At 43.2% G+C, this 23,502-nt stretch overlaps 1 protein-coding gene across 2 annotated transcripts in view; it reads left to right on the top strand.

Moving 5' to 3' along the window:
- tbc1d22a (TBC1 domain family, member 22a) overlaps positions 1 to 23,502 on the top strand; it is a 147,718-nt gene that overhangs the window by 69,484 nt on the left and 54,732 nt on the right. For both annotated transcript variants that reach the window (XM_061714509.1, XM_061714510.1), the window contains exon 10: positions 6,002 to 6,108. In XM_061714509.1, the coding sequence (XP_061570493.1) occupies positions 6,002 to 6,108 (107 nt within the window). The remainder of the gene's footprint in view (positions 1 to 6,001; positions 6,109 to 23,502) is intronic.

Here is a 23,502-nt window from a genome sequence, read left to right as displayed (position 1 = left end):
CTACGGTGCATAATGTTATTAAACAGATCAAGACGTCTGGGGGAATTTTGTTTGCGTAAATGTCAAGGATGCGGTCCTAAGCCTGGATCTTCAGTTTTTCTGAGGGTACTGCATCGAGATCTGTCATTCATTAGTAGCCTTTGTGAGAAACTGTTTGTGATCGCTATGATAGACCCTTACTTTCACATATTCCATCTAAAACTTGTTAAAAAGCCTTATATAAACTTGTCTAGAGGTAGTATCGATGTGTCTGGTCTCAAAGGTATCTGGTACGGATCCAAACACAGAGAAATGAGCTGCTTATGCTCCACTATCAGCAACAAGTTCAAAAGCCTGGAGATGGTATCAGGTTGCATCAGCGCCTTTGGTTGTGGAAGGTCATTTAACACTTACGAGTGACTGAGATTTTAAGCAACACATGCTGCCTTAAGGATGACATAATTACAAAGAAACTTCTTTTTTCTGTCTTCATAAGACAATTGAAGGAGTGCATCCTGGAACCTTGCAAAGGTATGGCTGAGGAAGACGAGGGTCTGGGAACTGGACTGAACTGGCTGCAGTACCGACCTGTTTCCTCTGGAGGCATTTGAAATTAAAAATGCAAAAAGACCCTGCACTGTTGTGCACCTTAAGTGCTTTGTGCAAAAATGACATAAAATAACTAAAATATTTGATCACTTGTTGTTTACGATACTAGAATACATCAAAGTGTTTAGATAAGGAATGACGATATTGCCAAGTGGTTTAAACTTTACTGACATAACTTAGAAATCGTTGTATAGTGACAAGAAATATAGAGTATCATGGGAATATATTAGTAAGACATTTTTAAATTGCATTACTGCATCGCATTAATCCATTAGTTTCATTCCAGTTTTTCTGATTTGACATTAAAAGTTTTAAAAAAGGCCTAAAACTAGGTTTAATTTAAAAAAAGAAAATGAAAACAATTATGCCTCCAGCACCTTCAGCTTTCAGTTTTTTTTTCTTCTTCTCAGCTTGTTTGACACGTCATCACGATTTGGATCTCTCTGCACTCCCCCCCCTCCTCTCTCTTTTTATTTTTTCTTCTTTTTCGTGCCAGTGACATAGAGTCTGCCATGTTGACTCCCCAGTTAATTATCCAACAGTATTGATGTCACCTTTCTGGAAAATGTTAACTTCTCATTAATGTGGAAGCGGTGTTACACGCTAATTGTGCCGCTGAGAGGAAATCGCATATTTCTGTGCTGCAGCCTGAGAGAGACACAGCAGATGTAGGGAGGTTTTTTTTCTTTCTTTTTTTCTCTAAGTGTTAAGTCTTTGACGGTGTCATTTGGGAGGGAAAAGTGGAATGTGATATGTTTCAACACCTGTAGCGCGAGTCGTTAGATTAATTAGATTTAACCAAATCCAGCGCCTTAAATTATAAGTAATGACTGCTTTGCTGCACCGGAAATCGTGTTAAACCCTATTCAATGCTATGTCTTTTTGGCAACTCGGGTTTGCTTGTAATTAATTGGAACTAACAGAAGGTTGTCAAACTGGCGTTTTTTTTTTAATAACCAGTTACGCGGTGAATTCACACACTCGCAGTCAGCACACACGCTTTATGATTACATCAGGCTAAACTAGCTCGTTCATCATCTTGCATCACATTATCTCGTGGCCCATCGTTGTAAGAGGGCAGATGGCAGCACTGGCGCGAGTGTGCTGTGTGTATCCAGGCACACGCACGTGTCTGCGCCCACGCTCCGTCTCGGGAGGCGTAACCCGGCTCCGCGTGCCAAGCTGTGCCAAGCGCTCACAGCTGGCGGTGGCCAAAGCAGTTGGTCTCTCTGGACAAGTTTGCCCCCTGCGCCAGGACAAACAGGAAATGATCCCCGGGCCCTGGCAGGAAGCGGGCTCTGCCTCCGACAGGAAGAGAGTCGAGGAAAAGTGAGCATGGAGACACGAGGTACCAACAGAAGAGATGACAAATGACAGCGATGTGGAGAGAACAAAGGGAGAGAGAAGATCACAGCAGTGATGTTGAGGGATAAACGTTGACTGGAGTCAGAATAAACATTATATCAAACACATAACGCAAGTATCAGCTAAAGTAGATCCTAACTATTAAACAGCCGCTGCTCTGCGATGAGCTTTGTTTGTGTGTAAATGCTCCTCGGCTGAGCTCGTCCTTTTCTGCCAGTTCCATCACAAAATGCCAGTTCCATCAGAGTCCGCCGCGTGCATCTTTGTGATTCGGCCGAATCGAACAAGTTCTCATCTCCCACCAAAGTAAATGTCAGAACCTGCTCCCTCAACATTAGCACTTTCCTTCTGAGTAACCCCAGAGTGTTATTTGGCAGAAGGCTCATAACTCAAGCTGCCGAGACGACCATTCATCCATGTGAAGCTCATTGAAGCTTGAACCGCTGGGAAAAAAAAAAATAAAAAATTCCCCCCCGGTTATCATTTGTGAAGTATTTCCTCTGAGACTCGGATCATGTCCCAGAGACGTATTGTCAGCCGGTCCTTACTTTTAGAGACGAAACTTCAGAAGTAATCACCAGGAGAATTTCTTGAAGGAAGTTTCTCTCCGACTTGGAAACCAATTAGCTATTTTTTTCTTTGATGAGAGGTCAGCTGTGGCTTAATGGTCCCTTTTTTTTTTTTCCGTGTGTGTTTTCCTGTCAAGCCTCCAAAACACACTGCTGTCAGTGTGAAGGTGGATGAAAAGAGGCAGCTGCAGGTTGGGAAATAGTCCAAAACACAAACAAAAAGACTGGACAGAAAGAGCAGCCTCGGCTACCTGACCATGACAATGACCAGTGACCCGAGTGTTCAAGCATTCAACCATGCAAATTTGGATATTGCCGTCCTCCCGGCGCTCGCAGGGGGCAGTGTCGCCGTGCAGGCCAGCCCTTCTGTCCAGAGCCAGTCCACTCCTCTTTGTCGTCGTGATGAACTGTGTCTAATTCCAGTTGGAGCGCCGGACACTTAGGAGCCATCTCTTCTTATCTGCGCCCGAGTCGAGGCCCGTGTTTGGAACTGGGCCAGACAGCGAGGCCGTCGGCTCGACAAAGACTGATTCGAGACTCCGGGATCGTCAGGGTCTCCCAAAACGCCGGAGCCGTGGCACTCTCGCCGCTCTGTTAATCAGCAATGACACCGCGCGGATTGCCAGCGAGTCCGTTCGCAATTAATCTCTTCAGCTGCAGATTTAATGGCGTCACCGGAGCTCGGGGCCGCCGCATCCCGCAGAGAGGCCCGTATTCATGTAACGTCATTGTCCTCTGCGTCGCCGCAGAGGAGCTGCTAAATTGAATACTGAGTCTAAATTGGTCATATGGCGGCTGCTTTTGTTTCTCTACTGTTACAGCAGCTGCTCCGACACCACATTTACATTTAGAAGATTGTCATTGACTTCACCTGTGGCCTCAATTTAAACTGAGGAGGAATTTTGTGAGTTTTTCATCCATCAGCTGTCTCTCGCCTGGTAAATTTATTTTGTTTTAGATGAACTCTTCCTCTCAGTGCTGACACATTCCACATATTGTATTAAAAAATGTTGTCGGATGTGTGAACAGGATTCAAATGTTTCTGCTCCCGTTTCTCTGCTTTTTGCGTTCTGCGCTGGGATGAAGGATCTCTTTGAAATGAGGAGCGGTCACCTTTGGCTCCTGGTTCGGTCCGTCCACACGGGACGATGATGAGACGCCACGTGCCCCGCGCACGCACATACGTGCACGTGAGCGGGCGCGCAGCCTCGCCGCTCGCCGCACCGCGGTCCGGGCCCACCGCCAGCTCCCTGTCCATCTCTCTGTCTGTCTGACTGAGCATGCTCATTACAGCCTTGACAGCATTCCACTGGTGTTGCCAAGGAGACCAAGCAGAGCTGTCAGAACCTACATGTGTGCACAAGAGCTCACCTAAACACATAACACTGCTTTTTTCTTTTTTTTTTTTTCTTTCAGTTAAAACTGCATGACTACGCATACATACAGTACTCTCACTCACACACACAGTTTGCCTTTGCTCTTTCTTTCTCTGGCGTCTGCTCTTTTCTTTTTCCCTCCCTCGCTCTCTCTCTTTCTCTCTCCAGATCATTGTTAATCAGCCTCGTCCCATCTTCCCTCCACTGGCTGTCATTGGCTTGTCAGACGCCCGTCAGAGCCCCTGCGGTCCGTCACACACTGCTGCCGTTAATGACAACTGATGACACCCGTCGCCGAAGTCACCCGCTGGAGATGACTGAGGACTCGGCGCGCTCGCAGCTTTGAAAATGTTTCTTTTGTTCAGCCTGCAGGATATGTTTAAACCTAAATTTGCTTTATTATTTCCAGACTATTTATCTTTTGTCTCGGGTGGCGTGTCTCACCTCCGTCTCACCAGACTGCCTCTGTACTTATTTTTATTTCAGCGTGGCATAAACAGTCAAATTAACTCCATGAAATCAACAAATTATACAACACCAGAGTGTTAAATTATAGATATGTTGGAATGCATTCATTTTTTTTCGACTTGTAGTTTCAGATGGAAGAAAAAAAACAACTTAATAATAATTTCCTTTGTTAGATACATTGAAAATACACGTTATCCTTTTGTACACAAACTCACTGACATTTTCTAAATGTTGAAGAATCCGTAAAACGGATTGAACTATTGTTTTTAAAGAGATGAATGAGGATGATCTTCAGGTGCTCGATACGTCCGCTATTTACTGTCCTCCCACATGCTCGGCTGCCAAACCGTTTTCATTGATCGATCTGCCCTTTTTTTCCTCCTGTGTGGCGTCGGTCCTTCTCTCCATGCACTTCTTTTGTAAACCGCCACCTTACCTTTTCACATGCTGTCACTCTCCACATTTAATTCAGCCTCCTGCAGCACCTCTCTCTGTCTTGGCTATATTGTCAGCTGATGACAAGGGCAGTGGGTTTTTTTTTTTTTCTGACCACAAGATTCAGTTTGACCGCGATCCACGTTGAGACATTTTATTACCTGTCTTCCCTACAGATGATGCAATTTACTACCCGCTGCCGAGGTCGGTAAAGGGAGCACGATGTGAAGCTGGGTGGAGTTAAAGCTGGATCATTTTACCCTGGTATGGGTCTGTGATGTCACAGTACCCTGCATGAATGATGGACTTTCACAGATAACTGAGCTATATAGAGGTTTCTGAGTTGGTCATAAGCACAAAATGTTAACATCATCATCATTATTATAATTACTATTTTTCATTATTGGTCCCCTTTAATAGTTTTATGTATCTGCTTCCTTTTGCAATCATTACATATGCCGCATTAAGGTCAGGTGCATTCTTTTCTTGAGACATTTTCCCTAGATAAATATGTCTTTCATTCAAACTGGAAAAGTATAATTTAGTTAATTTCAGCTCAGTGGTTGTATGTTTTCAGTGCCAGAATGACCAATTCCCAAAAACTGTTACATGTGAGTCAGTCACCATAAAAGTCCAGGTCCCGTATCACATGCAAGTACCTCTTACCGAGTCCTTTACCTGGGTTTTAATTTGGAAGCACCATAATAGTTTCCTATGTGAGGAGGTGTTAAAAAAGTTAGGAAAGCTTCCATGGGTTTGATTTCCTTTCTCAGATCTGGATGCCAACATTTCCTCTGGCTCATTAACTCTTGTTCAACTAGCCTGGCTGGTGTTGCTGTTTTGAGGTTGGAAACATTAGTCAGGGTGAAAATCGACACTGTGGATCCCCATGTCAGGTGTAACAGCAAGAACATTCATTTCTGCAGAGCAGATTTTACACAGCGCAAGCTGTCTAGTTCAAGCCAGCCCAGATTTCCACATTGTCCTCGTCTTGGAATCGGAAAAAGTCCTGCATCTCCGCATACGCCCGAGCCGTTGCTCAGTCAGATGCCTTGAGCTCCTCTCCATCCGTCTTTATTCTTTCTCTTTCTCGAACTTTCTCCCGAGTATTCTTACACCTTTCCCGTCCAGTTCCGCTCACATGCACAACAAATTCTTCACTCTATCTTCTTTTTTTCTTTCTCATTTTCTCTTCTCCAGAGGAGGAAGTGGAAAACTTTGACGTGTCCAGTCTGCAGGAAGAGGCTCTGAGGAGCATCGAGGCTGACAGCTTCTGGTGCATGAGCAAGCTGCTGGACGGCATCCAGGTAAGCATGTGTTCCTGTTAGGAACAGAAACTGTCAGAGAAAACCAACCTCTATATTTGTTATGACTTTGAAGCCAACGTTTTAATGCACTCGCACTTTGCAAATCCCGATTATAAAACATTTATTAAACACGGAGTGAATAATTACGGCCAGATGCCGCAATGCCACTTCACGGCCCACCTGCCCAACAAAAAGTCATCACATGAATTTAACTACGCAAATATGTATGAGCAGAGTGTAATTAAAACGTTTTAGATTGAAACAGGTTGTTAAATCCCCAGCAGCGCAGGGAGAAGCTTCTAATACCAACAAGGGTTTTGGGACGTTACTCTGTTTCTACATTAAGTAGAGAAAAACCAAAAAACTGAGAGGACTGCAGAAACCACTGGAAGTCGGTTAATGCATTATTAAAACTAAGGATTGTGGTGAATTTTGAGGAAAAGTGTGGTTGAGGGGGATCTTGAATGATTGTGATCAGACACTACTGAAAGCTGGGTAAAATTTAAATGAATAAAATCAACGGTAGAGTTCACGGCAGTGAAAAAAGAATGAGAGCAGTGCAAAGATAATCCAAGATACTGGACTAAACAGCTGTGTAACCAAAGGTAAATTATTTACCAGTGGGGGTAATTAAAATAAAATAAATAAATAAAAAAAAAAAGTTTCATATTCATTTTTTCAAGTGTCAAGTTTGGAGTTTTAAAAGACTGGAGTAATTTTATTATGTAAATGTAGTAGTAGTATTATGTTGACCTGCGGTGGCAGTATCATGATATGTGCTTGCTTCAGATGGTCCAGTCCCTCTAGATACGAGGCTTATATTCTTAAACCTAGTCAACACTGTCTTATTTTAAACATAAAAGTGGTATAAGAAACATTGTTTTGGCCAGAATTCTTAAAACTAATAAATAGTCTAAATAGGCCTTTTTAATTCAGCAACCTAATGTACCAAGAATGATTAGGTAATCTGATTACTTGTATATAGTGATGGGTTTCTCCATCCGTATTTCTTCCTTAATGACATGAACTTATTTCAAGAGGATGATGGGAAGGTTCATCAGACTCAAGACTGTGACCTCAACCGCTTTCAAGAATCTGAGCAAGAAAATAATGAATGATCCAAATAATGAATACGACTTTAGACAAAAGTATATGTTACCTATTGTAACAAGTGAATGTGTGCTGTGATGAAAGCTAAATATGATCAGTTATCAAACAGTTATCAAACATTTAGAGCTTTGATTTGGATGGATAACGCACAACGTTGGATATTAGGGAGGAAAAGAGCGTCATGATATCACCTGATCATCCAAAATGCAGCTTTGAGGAGGCACCAGTCGCCCTTTATCAGTCTCTTTTGTGTATTTTCACAAGCAATAGAGCACCAGTATAATAACTTAATTACACTACATCCCCGGTTTTATGCCTGAACTGGCTTCCAAGCATGAAATTCATCATCGGCTGGTGTGTGTGTGTGTGTTTGCATCAGAAGATCACTTGCTTTCACGGTGTTGTGTTGACAATGCTCTAATGGTCCTGGCTGTTATGAAGCCAGATGGAGCTCTTGTGTTAGCATTATGTATGCAACAGCTTTTCTGTCCGGGCTTCAGAAATGTGATTGTCTTGCATATCCCAGAGCAGAGAGAGAGAGAAAGAGAGGGAGAGAGAGCAGGTAATTGCATACAGACCACGGCACAAGGCTTCATTTTGTTTCATTACTTCATCTCAAAGCCTTTTGGCCACCAGCTCTCTTAATCGACCTGGCTCTCAGCGGTCACGGTCGAGCCATCTGGCGGTAGATGGAACCGTGTTGCTGTTACCTAGCACCCTCCGTTCTGCTTCTCTTCCGATATTTCATTTTAACAAACTTCTAGCTGATATTCAGAATGCCGGGAAAAGGTCTTTTAAGCGTTGATTAAACATTACGAATGGCCGTGGCGAGCGTTTAAGTCTGAACCGAAAGTACCGGGTGAATCCTGTTCGTTGATGTTGATGTGATAGATGCGTTAAATTCCTGCACCGAAGATGAACTTAATTTCTCCCAGCCTGATGCTGACGGTAATTAATAATACAGAGCATGTGTTGTGCATAATATGTGAACATCCATAAATAACTATCAGTTGGTGGACTATTCATTCAGGAAATTAATAGACGCCGTGCCTTGTTGCTCCTGAGAGAGCAAGGCAGCGCGAGAGGAGCAAAAAGGAAGTAAGAGAAAAGAATGGAGTGTGTGTGTGGCTGTCCCGTGCTTTTGTTTGTTTGTGACCTTGGCTCCAAACTAATTATGTGCAATGCACCAGGGAGGCCGCGCCCCCCCCCCCCTCAAATGCTTTCTGAACAATCTGACGGCGGCTGGGTGCCTCAGCTCTGTAATTAGTAGGTGATCCTTGCACTGACCCAGTCCACATCCCTCCCACTTCCAGTATACACTATTACACTAAATTGAGGGCAGAAGGGTGGGGGGTCCGGGGGGTTGGCGGGAGGCAGAGCCTGTCTGTCCAATTACACATGCCCACTGCCTTTTAAACACCTCGTATGGCCAGTATTTCCTGACAAAGTGGCGCCACAATGTTGTCGCCTGGTTTCGGTGAGCCGCCGTAACGCTGTGGTGTTTAATTATATCTGGAACAAAGATTTCAATGCAGTATTTGATGTTTTGGAAATTGAATTGACCTGTTTTTCTTTGTTTCTTAACTCCTAAAAATTGCCCATCATCTCTCGCCTTCCTTGCAGGGCTCCCTTTTTCTCTGAAAGAGTGAACATTTAAGCCGTTAGTTAACGTAACCTGCACTCTTAATAAGCCGCTGCTTTAATTGACAGAGCCGCCGCTCGCTGCTCCTCGCATCAGGCCGCACTGAAAGATCCAAACAATTCAAATGTCTGTGTTGACAAATCCCGAACACACAAGCTGGACAATTTATTCAGCGAGGGACATGACTCTTCATGTTTGTCCTCCCAGTGCCAGAGCGGTGTCCAGGGACCACCTGGATGCACCTTTTTTTTACATGTTGACTCAGACTCCGCATCCTCACACACAAACACACAGCGCTGTTGCGGACAGTGAGAGACGGCTCCCCGGGGAAATGGATGGAGATGGGCTTTTTTTCTCGGCCGGCGGGGCCTTTTTCGGTTAAAAGAGGGGGGACACTTCTGTGTCTGTGTGTCTGTTTTTAGAATAACATCCACGCAATAATGGTGCAAAGGCCTCTAAAGGCCATTTGGACATCAAACAGGCAAACATTATCAAAAAACATGGCTCTACTCACGTGGAAGGGGTCACTTTAGTCATGGCCAAATGGGCCACTTTTTATTATGTTCAAGTCATGTGACTCATCAGACTGGTTAAAGCATAACCTCCAAGCTGATGCATCACGAATCTGAATCATCGTTATTACCCCCTCCAGCTCCACTTAAAAATGGAAATGCTGAATCTATATTGCTCATTTAAAAGACAGAAAAAAAAGGATGACTAAAAGAAGTAAATGGAGTCTGGACAGATCATGGCTTGTGCTCATTTGAGACGCAGCTTGGTTGAGTTGACCCCCACGCTGCCCCCGGTTACTCCAGCAGCCAATTAGCCCTGTGCTATGCTAAATTGGACGGCACCTCTGGCTAACTTTACTAATTTAACTTGTTAAAATGGTTCCTATGACTGAAATTGTCATCGCTGCCTAACAGCGTGTTGTTGGTTTTAAACATGTCTTGTTAATCCCAGACTATAATGTATTATGAATGCCCGCTATGAAAACAGTCACTCAAAGCCTCAATAATTGAATCTGTGCTACATTTTGCAAAAGTCCCGTCTCCCGACTGCCGCACGCTCCGCATAGACGCCATTTTCCTCCCGTGCACAGGCAGGGAGCTTTTGTCTGGAGCTGCCGTACCCAGAGAGGGAAATGAAGTCAAACAGTTTAAAAAGTCCATTATTCCGCCAGCAGCCCCCCGAGGGCTCTCCGTTTTTAAAGCCAGCAGATGAAAACCGGCCTTGATGTTAATTCTGCAGATATTCCTTTTACAAGCGGGCACTTGAATGTGTTTTTTCACCCCAGGACCGGACCGGAAAAGTGCAATTTCACCATGGGATCTGAACTTATTATATTTCATCATAAGTCTGGACAAATGGGGTCCAAAGGAAGAAAGGAAATGTTTTATTTGAGTCGGAATGCAATATATCCTGATTCTTGCTCTGATGTAGATTAGTATTAACTATTTATTAGAAAAATAATTGTCTTGATGAGCAGTGGAAATGTTTTCAGTGCTCTGTGTAGTGCTGCCACTAACAACTAATCTTCTAACGACTAATTTTTGGACTACATTTTTCAAATAGAAGACTAATCTATATCAAACAATTGCCATTTAATCATTTTAAACACAATTTAATGATCTGTACATACGTGCATTTCGTTTTTACATGGGGGTAGCCTAGATAACATCCAAAGACGGTCATCGTACTTCACCAGATTCATTTTAAATAATCTCAAACTGGCATGACGTTTAAATAATAATCATACTTATATTGTCCTTCGCTGTTTGGAAGCATCTTCAGTGTGCATCCTTTTCAGGTGCTTGTCAGGTGCTCATGCATCGGCCTTGTGGTCCGGTGATTACCTAACGAAGTCTTAGTGTTCAAATCACTCTATCACCAGCTTTTTCTACAAGTTGCCATACTCGATTCATTTATTTTGTATTAAAACTAGAGGATGCTCAGAACAGTACAGTGAAAGGAGCTCAATACAGGGGAGGGAAGAAAGAGGGTAGTAACGTAACCAGCAGGGTGAGCACAGCAAAACTAGTGGTGTAAAGTGGGATTACATGAACGCAGATGAGCTGTTTGAGATTGGAGACCAAAAATAAATGAATGGTGGTCAACGCATCGTCGATTATGTTGACTAATCGCAGCAGCTCTTACTGGTTGTTCTATTATTAGGAAGACTGCAACATCTTCGTCATGATGTTGTTATGAGTATGTTGCTTTTCTGTGCTGAGGTGTTTTTTGCACCTTGACACTGTGTATTTATACACAGTGTGAAGATGCCTTTTTTTTCCCTCCTCCATCCCAGTGTCATCCTCTTTTGGAAAAATGGTGCCTTATAACAACTATGGTGCCAACCGTGTTAACCAAAGTCAAATTCCCTGTTTGATATGTTAAAACGTTGTCATTAAAGCTGATTCTGATTCTGATATGTGACAATCTGGGATTCCTGATTCATCATCCAGTTGATTTCCTCTTTGATGAACAGAACGGTCAGGTTCCTCTGAATTCAGATTTTTCCAACCGACAGTCTCACAGGTTCCCAGAGGAAACAGTCCAGTAAGGATACAGCCAATCAGAGAAACGAGACGTGTGAACAGTGACGCCTGTATGAGTGATGAAATAGACCCGGCCCCCATCCTGTAGGGATTGGTTCGGTTAGTTCTGTACCAGTGGAAATGGTATGGCTTGGGAACCAGAACCATTTCACGAGAGACATTTTTTTGCAAAGTGAATGTTTATGGATCCTGGCACACTAGGTGAATAAACTCACAGTGCTGACTACTTGATTTAAGTTGCATTAATTATATATGCAAAAAAAAAAACAATAACAAAAACCCTTTCCCCGAGGGACACCTCTCAAATTCTTAAATATACCAACAAGTGGCACAAACGCTACAATCTTTTCCAACAGCTGTAGCATTTTTTTTACTCCTGCCCAAAAAAGAAGAAAAGTTTGGCATGTGTTTTCTTTGATCCTCCAGGTTAAAGCGAGCAAAAACATTTTCCAGGTAATTAACCATGTGTCATCTTATAATGTGACAGAAATGATGTAGTTGGTTAGCTTGGCTTCTCCCTGGATGCCCACAAAGTTTGAAAGCAATTACCTGTTTGCCCACAACAGGTGTGAGATCATACTATGATCAATAAGGGCAGAGAACATGGAGAATGATGTGCTGTGATACTTGGTTGTGTCTCATCTTTTTTCCCTCCTCTGCATTGCTCATTTATCCAACAGTCCCACAAAGCTTCCTTTCTGCTGCTAGATATTTTTTGTTTGTTTGTCTTTAATGCAACCCAGCATCTGCCGCATTTCTGATCGAAACCATTTTAATTTATTCTCTTCTCTTCTGCCAGACCACTTTTCACAATTCATCAAACGTTTAGCTTTTTTTGTGTGGAAAACACAGCATTACTTGTTTTTTGGGGGTCTGGGACATACTAAACGCCTGCATTTGCTGCTGCGTTCAATCTAAACTCTTACACTGTACTCTTACCTACAAACCTGTATCAAGACATCTAACATGCATAACAGATGAAAGTTTCCTCTCTTGCTGTGGTACGTCTGCCGCGGCTCACGGTCCTCCTTTTAGAGCGGGAGCCAATCGGACTTAGCCTGCGCATTGTCAAGGCAACCATCTGTTCCCACGGCGGCAACCAGAGATGGGGTTTCCCTAGAGTGGGAACAGGGGTCCGAGGGACAGCGTCTAGCAGACGGTAGACTGACCAAACCAGACGCCATGTCCTGTTCCCGCTTTCCCAAGAGCCCCTAGCTGTCACCTTGGGCTGTCAGTCAATCCACCACACACACACACACACACACACACACACACACACACACACACACACACACACTCACACTCACACTCACACTCACACACACTCACGTATGCACTCACAGGAAGAGTGATCAGCCAGCTGTTATGTGTGTCTGTCTGATTCTAATTGTACTGTTTTTTTTAATTTCATCGTTCAACCTGTGCAGTATTCTTCTCAACAACTTAGTCTCAATCTTCACACATCCCTCTGTCTCAGCTTTTTTCCTAAATATTGCTTAAACAAAGCGCTGTCATGTTTGCTTAGTTGGTAACTGGTCGACATAAAGGTCAGTGGAGGTGGAGGAGGGAACAGGAGCACCGGAGGAAAAGATGTCAGACAATCAGGCACCAGAAAAATGGATAGAAACATCTACGTTCTTCAAATGACTATAAGAAAATCTTGTTTCCCCGCTTTATATGATGTAGGTTCTTCTAAAACGTCTCCAACCTGCTGAGACGGACTCCAAGACCTCAGAACGTATCCTATAATTCAGGAGTTTGAACGAACAAGTCTCTCCCAAGTTTTGCAACGTTATCATTATTCACTTAGACCCGATGTTGAGTCATCTGTGTACAGTTCATGCGGTGTATAACGGAGAGATTTTCAGTGGCCAATTTAAAGCAGGAACTGGTGACAGATTCCCTTTCATATTGAAGGTATCAAGCTCAGTGCTCTCCTGGTGAAATTATGCAAGGGCTTAGATAACAGATGGTGCATTTACGTTCACTGGAGTTGCCAGGTTAGTGCCTGCTTTCTGAAATGACCTAATTTCTTAAATGTCTCATATATGAGAAACACAGGTTAGATAATTAGAGGAACCTGGTTTCTCCAGCTAGAAAGGGCAGATTTCCTTGGCCACCCATACGCTTTACATATTTTAATAGGCTGTCTGGTCTCCTCTCTCTCGGGTAGACTTACTGTACTTAAGGCCTTTACACCCTATATAGGAACAGTTATTCATTTAAAGTATGAACATGAAAAGAATGACTTCTTCTTCTCACTAATAACATGCTAATCTAAATCCCATCTTCTTATCTGTAACCCCCTCCGGTGTAGATTTGTTTGTTTGTTTGTTTTGCCCCAGACAAACAGGCGCCCATGCTTGGTTCTTGAATAAGCTTCACCGCTCATCGGCTTCAGTATAAGCCCGTTAGAAGATCAGTTATGAGACGTGCTTCCTTAAGATATATATGAACTGACATGACATCGTCCAGAAATCGCATAGCCTACCTTTAAGGATCAGTACGAAGTGCGTCTTAGGCCACATTTACACATAGCCGGGTATTTACAAAAACGGATATTTCCCCCTCTAGGTTTTGAAAAATAACATCATTAACACGAACCTGCATAAATACGCTGTTAAGGTGCTATGAGCAGCCAAACCTACAGGCGGCAGTGTAACAAGAAGCATAAAGTCATGCTAGCCAATCAGAATCCTGGAAAAACATGTCAACAAATGACACGAGTAACTTCAGTTACTTCCAAGACGGAACGAGAGTCTTTCCTTTGGAGTGACAGAGCAGTGGAGTTACTTTTAAGTGTGACGTTAGAATATAAAACAAGTAAAATACAAGAAAATATTGACGGTGGCCAAACAAATTGTAAACACAGGTCGCACACATGATGCTGGTGACGTTTCTGTCGCATAATGTGACGTTCTGAAGCCTACACTGCAAAAACTCAAAATTTTACCAGGAATATTTGTCTTATTTCTAGTTAAAATGTCTAATTTTTTGTCAGAAAATCATACTTAACTTACACTTAAAAAGAGTCATCACAAGAAAAATAACTTATTTGACAATTTTCAAGTTGAAATAAGTAGAAAAATCTGCCAGTGGGACAAGATTTATCTTATTACAAGCAAAAAAATCTTGTTCCACTGGCAGATTTTTCTACTTATTTTAAGTGAAAATCTACTTGAAACAGGTGGAAATTGTTGTTTTTTTCCAGTGATGAGTCTTGTTTTCAGTGTAATGAGATTTTTTGACTAAAAATGAGACATTTTAACTAGAAATAAGACTAATATTCTTGTTAAGATGTTGAGTTTTTGCAGTGTAAATGTCCGTTTCCCTCCCTTTACAAGCAAACGTGAAAACGGAGTTTTTGCAAATCCCCGGAGTTTTCAGAAAAGATCGTTTTTGGTGACTTTGAGCTTCGTTTTCGTGTAAACGAATGGCCAAAACGCACGAAAAAAACCACAGTTACCACAGTTTTTGCTACGTGTTAACGGGGCCGTAGCCTCATCCATGTACTCGTCAATGAAAGGGCATTGAGTCTTTGGCTTCCTGGGAACAAGAAGACTGTGCTGCACATGACGGGAGAGATGGAAGTGTTTATTCTGTATCACTGAAAAATAGATGACTTAAAGCACTTATCCCCCATGGTGTCACTGCTCATTAATTATCTCTTCCATGTGATTTGTAGACTTGAGAAGTGATTGATAAGTCTATACTGAGGTGTATACAGCCTTTTAAATTAAATACATTTCTCTGACCTTTTGTAAGCGCTTAATAGGAAAAAATAATAAAGATCTTGGATTTATGAGGGAAAATGTAGCTGTATAGTAACTTAAAGATGGAAGACATTGAGATTCCGCAAATGAATCATTATCTAATTGAATCTTGAGGCCAGCAAAGATTCCCACCTCTAACAGATGATTGCCCCGTCCTTCAGCCTTCTCTGCATCATTGTGTCCATTATTGTCCAGGCTTTATCTTGACCTGTCATCTCTTTATTTCTCGCTCTCCTCTGTCCTCGCGTGTCTTTCTCTCTCACACATTCACATCCACTTGCAGTTTTGTTGTGTCAGTCGTGTCCAACCTGCTGATAGACATCCGGTCCCACAAAAGGAGGCAATCTCAGTCCAGTGTGGAGCCATTGTTGTCTCTAATAGAATGGACTGAGAGGTGAAGAGGATCTATTGATTCTAGCGACTGAGAGAGAGGAGAAGGGGATAAAGAGAGGGAACAAAGAAGGAGAGAACGGGGGGCTTTTTGACGCAGAACGAAGAACACAGACTTTGTAAGATCTGCGTCCACAAAGCAGTTCGACTTACATGCTGGGTCAGTGGATGGACAGATGGTGGGACAAGGGCAGAATGTATGAATAATAAACAGAGCGAGAGTTGATTTCGTCCTGTTGCCTCAGCTGATCAAAGATCCAACATGTTGGATTTGGCAATGAGAAGAGGCAAGTGGAAGAATGAGCGTAAAACGGGAAAATGCAACCAAACTATCAAACGAGTGGATGAGGAGGATGATGCAACAGTCTGATGGAAAACAGGTGAAGGCAGGAAGGAAGCAATGAGAGGAAGCTATGAAGGCTCGAAACGAACAAACCGAAATCTTATCACAATGATGGATTCAGGCAAAGAGTGAAAAACAGCAGGAACCAATTCCTTAAGAGGAGGCTTGTATTGAGCCGTAACAGTGCGCGGTCATGGTGTCGATTCGTTAAAAGTCTACCAAGCTCCACCAGCTTTCGCACCCGAGCAGTAACTCAATGTTGCTGACTTTGTGGTCTGTGATTTGTGATTCAGTTCCCCACACACTTGTCTCTTCAACCCATGCAGTTGTGGCGTCTCGTGCAAACTCCATGGACTCCACGTTATTGTGTGTTGCACGTCCTTTATTTTTGATGGTAAATCTGGCGATATTTAGAGGAAATAAATAATTTTCAAGACGTCATTCAAATGTGTTAGCTTGGAAGGAATTGGTCATTTCAGAATGATTAAGGTGATTTGTTTTGGCTGCAACTAATTGTAACATAAAAAGGACTTCAGGAGTTCAATCTTAACGGTGGAGAAGCCTCGTTGGGCCCCTGACTGAAGGACTTCCTGATACGGACTTCATGATAAGGAGCGCTTGTGTAAAAGAGTTAACTCGTGACTGATTTGAAAGTACTTTGTGAAACTTAAATCAAGGTTATATATGTCAGAGTTGTGCATCACCTAATGTAAATTCTCTTCTTGGGAGGGAGCCTGTTTCTTGTCCTAAAGGTATTTGGGGGTAATTGTCTCCTCCAAGACCGAGGCCATGGTTCTCGACCGGAAAAGGGTGGCATGCCTTCTCCAGGTGGGTGGAGAAGTCCTGCCTCAGGTGGAGGAGTTCAAGTATCTCGGGATCTTGTTCACGAGTGAGGGAACGATGGAGCGGGAGATTGACAGACGGATCGGTGCAGCGTCCGCAGTTATGCGGTCGATGTACTGGACCGTCGTGGTAAAGAGGGAGCTGAGTCGAAAGGCGAAGCTCTCGATTTACCGGTCAATCTACGTACCTACCCTAACCTATGGTCATGAACTTTGGGTAGTGACCGAAAGGACAAGATCGCGGATACAAGCGGCCGAGATGAGTTTCCTCCGCAGGGTGGCTGGACGCTCCCTTAGAGATAGGGTGAGGAGTTCGGTCACCCGGGAGGAGCTCGGAGTCGAGCCGCTACTCCTCCACATTGAGAGGAGTCAGCTGAGGTGGCTTGGGCATCTGTACCGGATGCCTCCTGGACGCCTCCCTAGGGAGGTGTTCCAGGCATGTCCCACCGGGAGGAGACCCCGGGGAAGACCCAGGACACGCTGGAGAGACTATGTCTCTCGGCTGGCCTGGGAACGCCTCGGACTCCCCCCGGAAGAGCTGGAGGAAGTGTCTGGGGTGAGGGAAGTCTGGGCATCCCTGCTGAGGCTGCTGCCCCCGCGACCCGGTAACGGATAAAGCGGGAGAAGATGAGTGAGTGAGTGAGGGTAATTGTGAAGGATGCTGTTGACAGATGTAGCCTCATAGCAGAACTGTGGGTCCAGTATCTTGTCTTCCCACTGAGGGAGATGGTGGGAATGTCATACCAAATAAGGATGTGCGATCCCCCTCTCCCTGGTGAGGGGTGCACAGGTGGGGCCCACAGAAGCTCTGTGAGGACTCGTGTATTAGTAGATATTCAGTTCTCTCAGTCTGAACTTGTGCTGCTAGTCCAACACACTTTGTCAGTATATCAGATCTTATCAACATTTCCTGTAAATAAACTCAACTCATGTTTGAAAGAAAACACTACAATGAACTGCAGCAACAAACGTCGCAGATGTCTCTGGCAAACACAACGATATTGTCTTTACATCTTTGATTCTGTTTGTCCGCGGTACTATAAGCTATTTCACACAAGCGGTGCATCCAGGCATGCCCTCCCTCGATGTTTGCACAAAGGTGCACCACGCCTCTTTGGCTTTCCTAAAAAATGAATGGAATCCAAGCAGGGTGATGTTTTTATGCATATAGTGGACAAAGGCCGTCACAGATCACAGTCTGCATGTGAACTGTATAATTATTTCTGTAAAAACCCATGTTAATACATGTAGACGAAGGGATCCCTTCTTTGAATTTGTTTCTAACAACACAAACATTTAAAAACAAAGATATCATACTAAATTCTTGCTACACCAGTCGTAAGTGTCTGCTTTCAAATGAATGCTTATGTTCTTGCTCTTGAGGACGTGCACTGCCTGCCGATTATGACCATGGAAGGGGATTCTGCCCTCTATGACATTATAAAGATCTGATGTTAGAAAAAAACTCTGTAAACTCTTTGCACATATGAAAACTGGAACATATGTTGATCTCGTTTTGTTGAGCCTTTGGTCATATCTGAGATGGTAATTCAGGGAATGACACTAACATCACAAAAAAGGCCATTTATGCCCTCTTAAAGACAGATTCATCATTTAGATCAGTCATGGGAAATGTGAACTCTATCAGTTTCTCCTCTTTATTATGCAGCAGAGAAGTTGAATTGTGACATATGTTTTTGAATTGACTTGCTTCACTCAATCCATCCCACTATGAGACTGCAGCATCGCTTCCAAAGTGATGTACCTTGCAGCCCTGCAAACCTCTTTATTCATCCTCTGCTCTTTTTATACAATCAGAGTGTGGGTGCAAGGCCCAGTAAAAAGATGAGGTGCATCCTATATGGCAGGCCGGGGGGAAATCATGTCATGACCGTTTTAAGTCAAGAAAATGTGGACAAAGGCGAGGGGGAAAAAAAAGCAAGAAATGTAACAAGGTGATTTTGAAACAAACAGATGCAGATAAAGGATGCTGCTGAGGGATAGAGGAAGATAAAAGCAGTTGATTAAAGACAGCAGCTTCAATAATGCAAATGTAATTACTTGCACTGGCCCTCACACTTGCTTCTCCTAACTGCATTAACTCTGGAGTGGGAGAAGAAGAGACAGCGCGAGAGTTTCAGGGCAGTAAACGGAGGCAGCGGACGTAACAAAGTGGAATTAAAAGGTGTTTTAGATCGTGAGTGTGAGAAATAAAAGGAGGAACTAAGCATAGTAACAAAAAAGGAGGTGGGAGGAAAAAAACAAATAGACTCATAAACGTACTATTAGTTTTAAGTTGATTTTAAAAGCAGGCGCTGAAGTTACATGTCACCACGGCTACCGAGAGTTCATTATGTTGATGTTGTAATGGCAAATCGAAGATGAAAGATACCTCCTACGTACTCCGAGTGGGTAAGAAGAGAAGAGCGGCGAAAACAAAGACAAGTGACGAGGGGGAAAGTCTCGCCTGGATTAGAGGGGGGGGGGGGGTATCAACGAGACATGAGCTCCTTTCAGACGTGCCGACTCTGCATTCGTCTGGTGGCAACTGCACGTGTCTGAGTCTAAATGACACCCTCTCTGTAACGTCCTAGCGACATTGGTCCTAGTAACTCCCCTCTGCAGTTGTTTTTCATCAGCAGACGGCTCCACACACCAGCAGTGGCTCGATTTCTTATAAGATCAGCTGTTGAAAGCGATCGCTGAGATCGTCTTATTAGATAAGTAAATAATTGCCCTTCACTGTTTTGCCTGCCTGCTGTTGACAGCTGGGGAAGCTTCAGCAGACGCCCGTGACGCTGAATAGGACCCACGTTGCATCACGGATGAATTGATTTGTGGTTTTACCTGTTTTATTTCTTCTTTTTTTCCTCCTCTGGGCCTGAGTCAAATGAACGATAAAACTGCTGAAAAGTGTTAAAGCTGCACCCGAAGCATTTGATCTCTGTCTGACCAGATATTGGTATTTTCTTAAAGTGTACCCCAAGCACTGAGACCACCGCGGTAACTCTAGATATTCAGCTTTTCTTCTTTAGCGCAGGAAGTCAATATATTAAACCAAGGCTTTATTAACTTCAGGCTTTGTGGCGTCGCACAGCTAGGAAGAAGCTCAGCAGTGGCGGAATAGGACATACCAGGACTGGATTTTCTGAAGTGAAAAATGTAAGCTGTTGCAGTTAAAGCCCCAGCTCTTTCGGTAAAAACAAGCTACTGTATGTAGATCTGTTTTTTTTCTCTCCTTTCAGAATTTTCTGGGAGTTTAGTAACTTCGCACAATGCGGTTGGTCAGCGGCGACATGTTGAGCTTGTTCAGTTTGTTTAAGCTGAAATTGATTCTGAATCCACTACAAATTCCTATTTCTGACACCCGTAGCTTTCATCCATCACTGTGTTTAACCCTCTACACCATTTCTGGCACACAGTTATGAATTGAAATGTGAATATGACATGTTGCGAAAAAGCTGTGACTCTCCAAGGATTGTGACATGCCTCCCTCATCTTAATGTGTAATTTTGCACAAAAGCCAAATACTACGCGTGCACCATGGGACATGTCACTTCTACGGGCATGTGTGAACGAAGCCCAGAGGAAGATTAATGCGAAAGGACCGTCTGAATGACTAAATACAGTTGTGTTAACAGATTGATGAATCCATTAATGCTATGTATTTCATATCTGAAAAGAGCTGTAGTCCAATTTCTACAATTAAGTGCTTTGAAAGGAGGAGCTGCAGGAGATAATGCAGTGTCTGCCCTGCCAGCCGCTGATGGACACAATCAGCTCTGTTCTTCTGGGCCTGAAGGACAACTGGAACCATTTATTGCTAAATCACTTCTCATGCGCCTCTCCTTCGATTTCTCATCTCCTCTCTCTCCATCTCTTTCCTTCTCTCCATCTGCGTGCTGGTTTGCCACATCAGCTCTTTCGCGTCCACAGTGAAATGACCCCTCAAGGAAACGTCATCCTCTTGTTTGTGTGCACGGGTGTTCACGCGCCCGCAAAATGCTTACGTGCCGGTCTCGCACGGATTCTATTCTGCAAACTCAACTGACTGACGCTGCAAACTCCTGTGGTTATGATAAGGTTCAGTTATTATTTCCTGCCTGTTTCCCCCCCCCCCCCCCCCCCCCTGCGCTACATAAAAATCGTTTCATATTTTAGTTTAAACAAGACAAAAAAAGCCTTTTGCTGCCAGGAACAAATGTTGGTTTTGAAAAAAATCAATAAATAACAATCAGGTTTAGTTAAGATGATTTGCAGTATTCAGAGGCATCAAAAGATCAAAATTGCTGCTATTACTGAAGCATTGTGTTTTAAATCTGCTGCACCGCCTGCAGTCAGTGTCAGATTAGCACGGATAGCTATGCAGCCCGTGTTTCTAAGGTTTGACTTTCCAGAAGATGAAGGAGGCACTCTTTTCAGGCATATCTCTATTTACAGCACCTGGTTAAGTGGACGGAGTCAGCTACAGGCCAGTCCCTCCGTCCCTTTAGTCCATGAGACGTACCTCTTTTGAAACTGGTGTATGATTTTATTTTTTTGCTGCCCTCTTCCAAAGTGCAGCAAATGTGAGGTTGTATTGGGACAGAGATGAGAAGGCTGGATAATTCCATGCTGATCTGGTTCTGTGATGTCACGGTTCCCTGCAGATCTGAACAGCTCACTTAATGACATTTTCAATATCAGGCCTCTCCAGACCGAGTGATGGGGTTGTGTCATAGGCTGTTTCTGCTTGGTTCTGAGCTGGTACTGATATCAAACACCCAAGTATATTGCCTCAACGGTTGACGGTATGTTTTTTCTTAATATGTCCCTGTAGATGAAGTAGATGGAGAAGATAGAGGGGGGAGGCTCAAAGAACCTCTGTTGGCCATATGACTTTGGGCTTGGGCTCTACGGACTTTTCTGACGGTGTTGAAAATGATACGGAGTGACTACTACAGCTGTCTGAGGATTCCTCTTTATACGATTTAGCTCTGTCTTCATCTTGAGAACAGTTTGATCGTTAAAACATCTATGGGACAATCATCCAACATTAGACCTAAACCCTTTTAAGGCAAGAATAATCATTTTACCACAAAGTCTGAGAAATTCTACAATTTTGCCATAAAAACTGCAATAGTCAGACTTTATGAGCAGTAAACGGGATTTACCGTAAAAGGCGGCTTTTCTGTTTTACAAACATGTTTAAAAGAACATTAACGCTGATATCAGTTAAATTTAATGGATAATAAAAGAAAAATGGATAAATCTCACCAACGTTGCTCATGTAGCTAAAAAAAAAGCCGGGGGATCAAGAGTGGCTATCTTCCAGACATTTCCCCTCATGCACTCATCGGTGTGCACGATAGCGTGGCATAACAGAGAAAAACAGTAAACGCATGTGGATTCCTGTATGAATTTGTGTTTGCACTCATCCACAAAAGTAGAAAAGTGCTATTACTGATACTGTTGTTCACGACAAAAAAGGCACATTTCAGACGAAAGCATCCGGCGCTTACATGTTTTTCCCAAGGAGCTGAAAGATTGTTTCAGCTCTCTTTCTTGTCCTTTCCATTGAGTTCCAAGGTAAATGTGCAATTGGGCTAATTATGTCAGTCTTGACATAGTGGAAAGGTTTTCTTCACGCCAGATTGTGGACAGGCCCCTAAACAAACCAACGAGAACACCATCATAACTAATGTAAAGCAATGATGGATTGAGATTGTATTGCTGGAATTCACTACTTTGTCCTGACAGTTACTGATCTCTTTTCTTCAGACACGTCAAAGTGAACTTCAGCTGCCTTCACTAAAAATGTTCCATTTTTATTTTTACCTCAAAATGTAACCACTGTTGGAAAGGTTGGAGGTTTTATTTGGAGGTATGTTGGGAGTATATGGAGTTGGAGCTTTTATTGCTTTGATTCTTTTTATTCCCTCTCCTCTATTTCTCCTCTTTAATTCATGAACTGTTTTGACCACCGCAGCTCACAGAGGGCCTGGTGTCATTAATAATTTTTATATAAATGGAGTTTTTGCGCACGACTATTCCTGAAGTACTGCAACATTTCATAAAATATGGTGGATATTGACAGGGGATCATGCAGAGTTCAGTATCTCGCCCCAAAACTCTAGCATCTGGTTCCTGCAGTGTACATGGAGGGAGTCGAGGAAAGGACTCCTGGAAGCCACTCTATGTAGCAATACCACTTCTGACCTCATGGGGGCATGTGCATCTGCTGTTATGAGGAAAGAGACACTTACGATATTGATCTAATGAATGGGGCTGGTGCGCCGAAAAGAGGGAGTAAAGGAGGTGGAGTCCAGGGCCCCGTGATTGAGGGGGCCCTAAGGATGATGAAATGATAATACAGAAAAAATAATGAGACTAAGTTATTAACTAACATATAATCACAAATGTTTTATTTTCAATATCCTGGTAGCAATAACTTTTGTTTTGGAAACATCAACGCCTGTAGCCCCCCCTCTATTTAATTTAAAATGGTTCAGTCCGACTGGATCGGCCACAGGTAACGCACCAGTGGTTTGTCACTGACAGTATTCAGAGCTCAGTTCTTCCACGACTGTCAACTGTCATATTGTTCTTCTTTCACAAATATGGTAATGAGTGAAAAATACCATTAAAATGCATATTTGTATGTAAAATAGCATCTGTATTGGGGAACCCTGTAAAGATTCTTTTCATGGGGCCCAAAATCCCCAGCGGCGCCCCTAAATGTGGACAGTCCTGGATG

This window comes from Cololabis saira, chromosome 23, assembly GCF_033807715.1.
Source record: "Cololabis saira isolate AMF1-May2022 chromosome 23, fColSai1.1, whole genome shotgun sequence".
NCBI classification, from domain to species: domain Eukaryota; kingdom Metazoa; phylum Chordata; class Actinopteri; order Beloniformes; family Belonidae; genus Cololabis; species Cololabis saira.
This window is presented reverse-complemented; position numbering and strand designations above follow the sequence as displayed.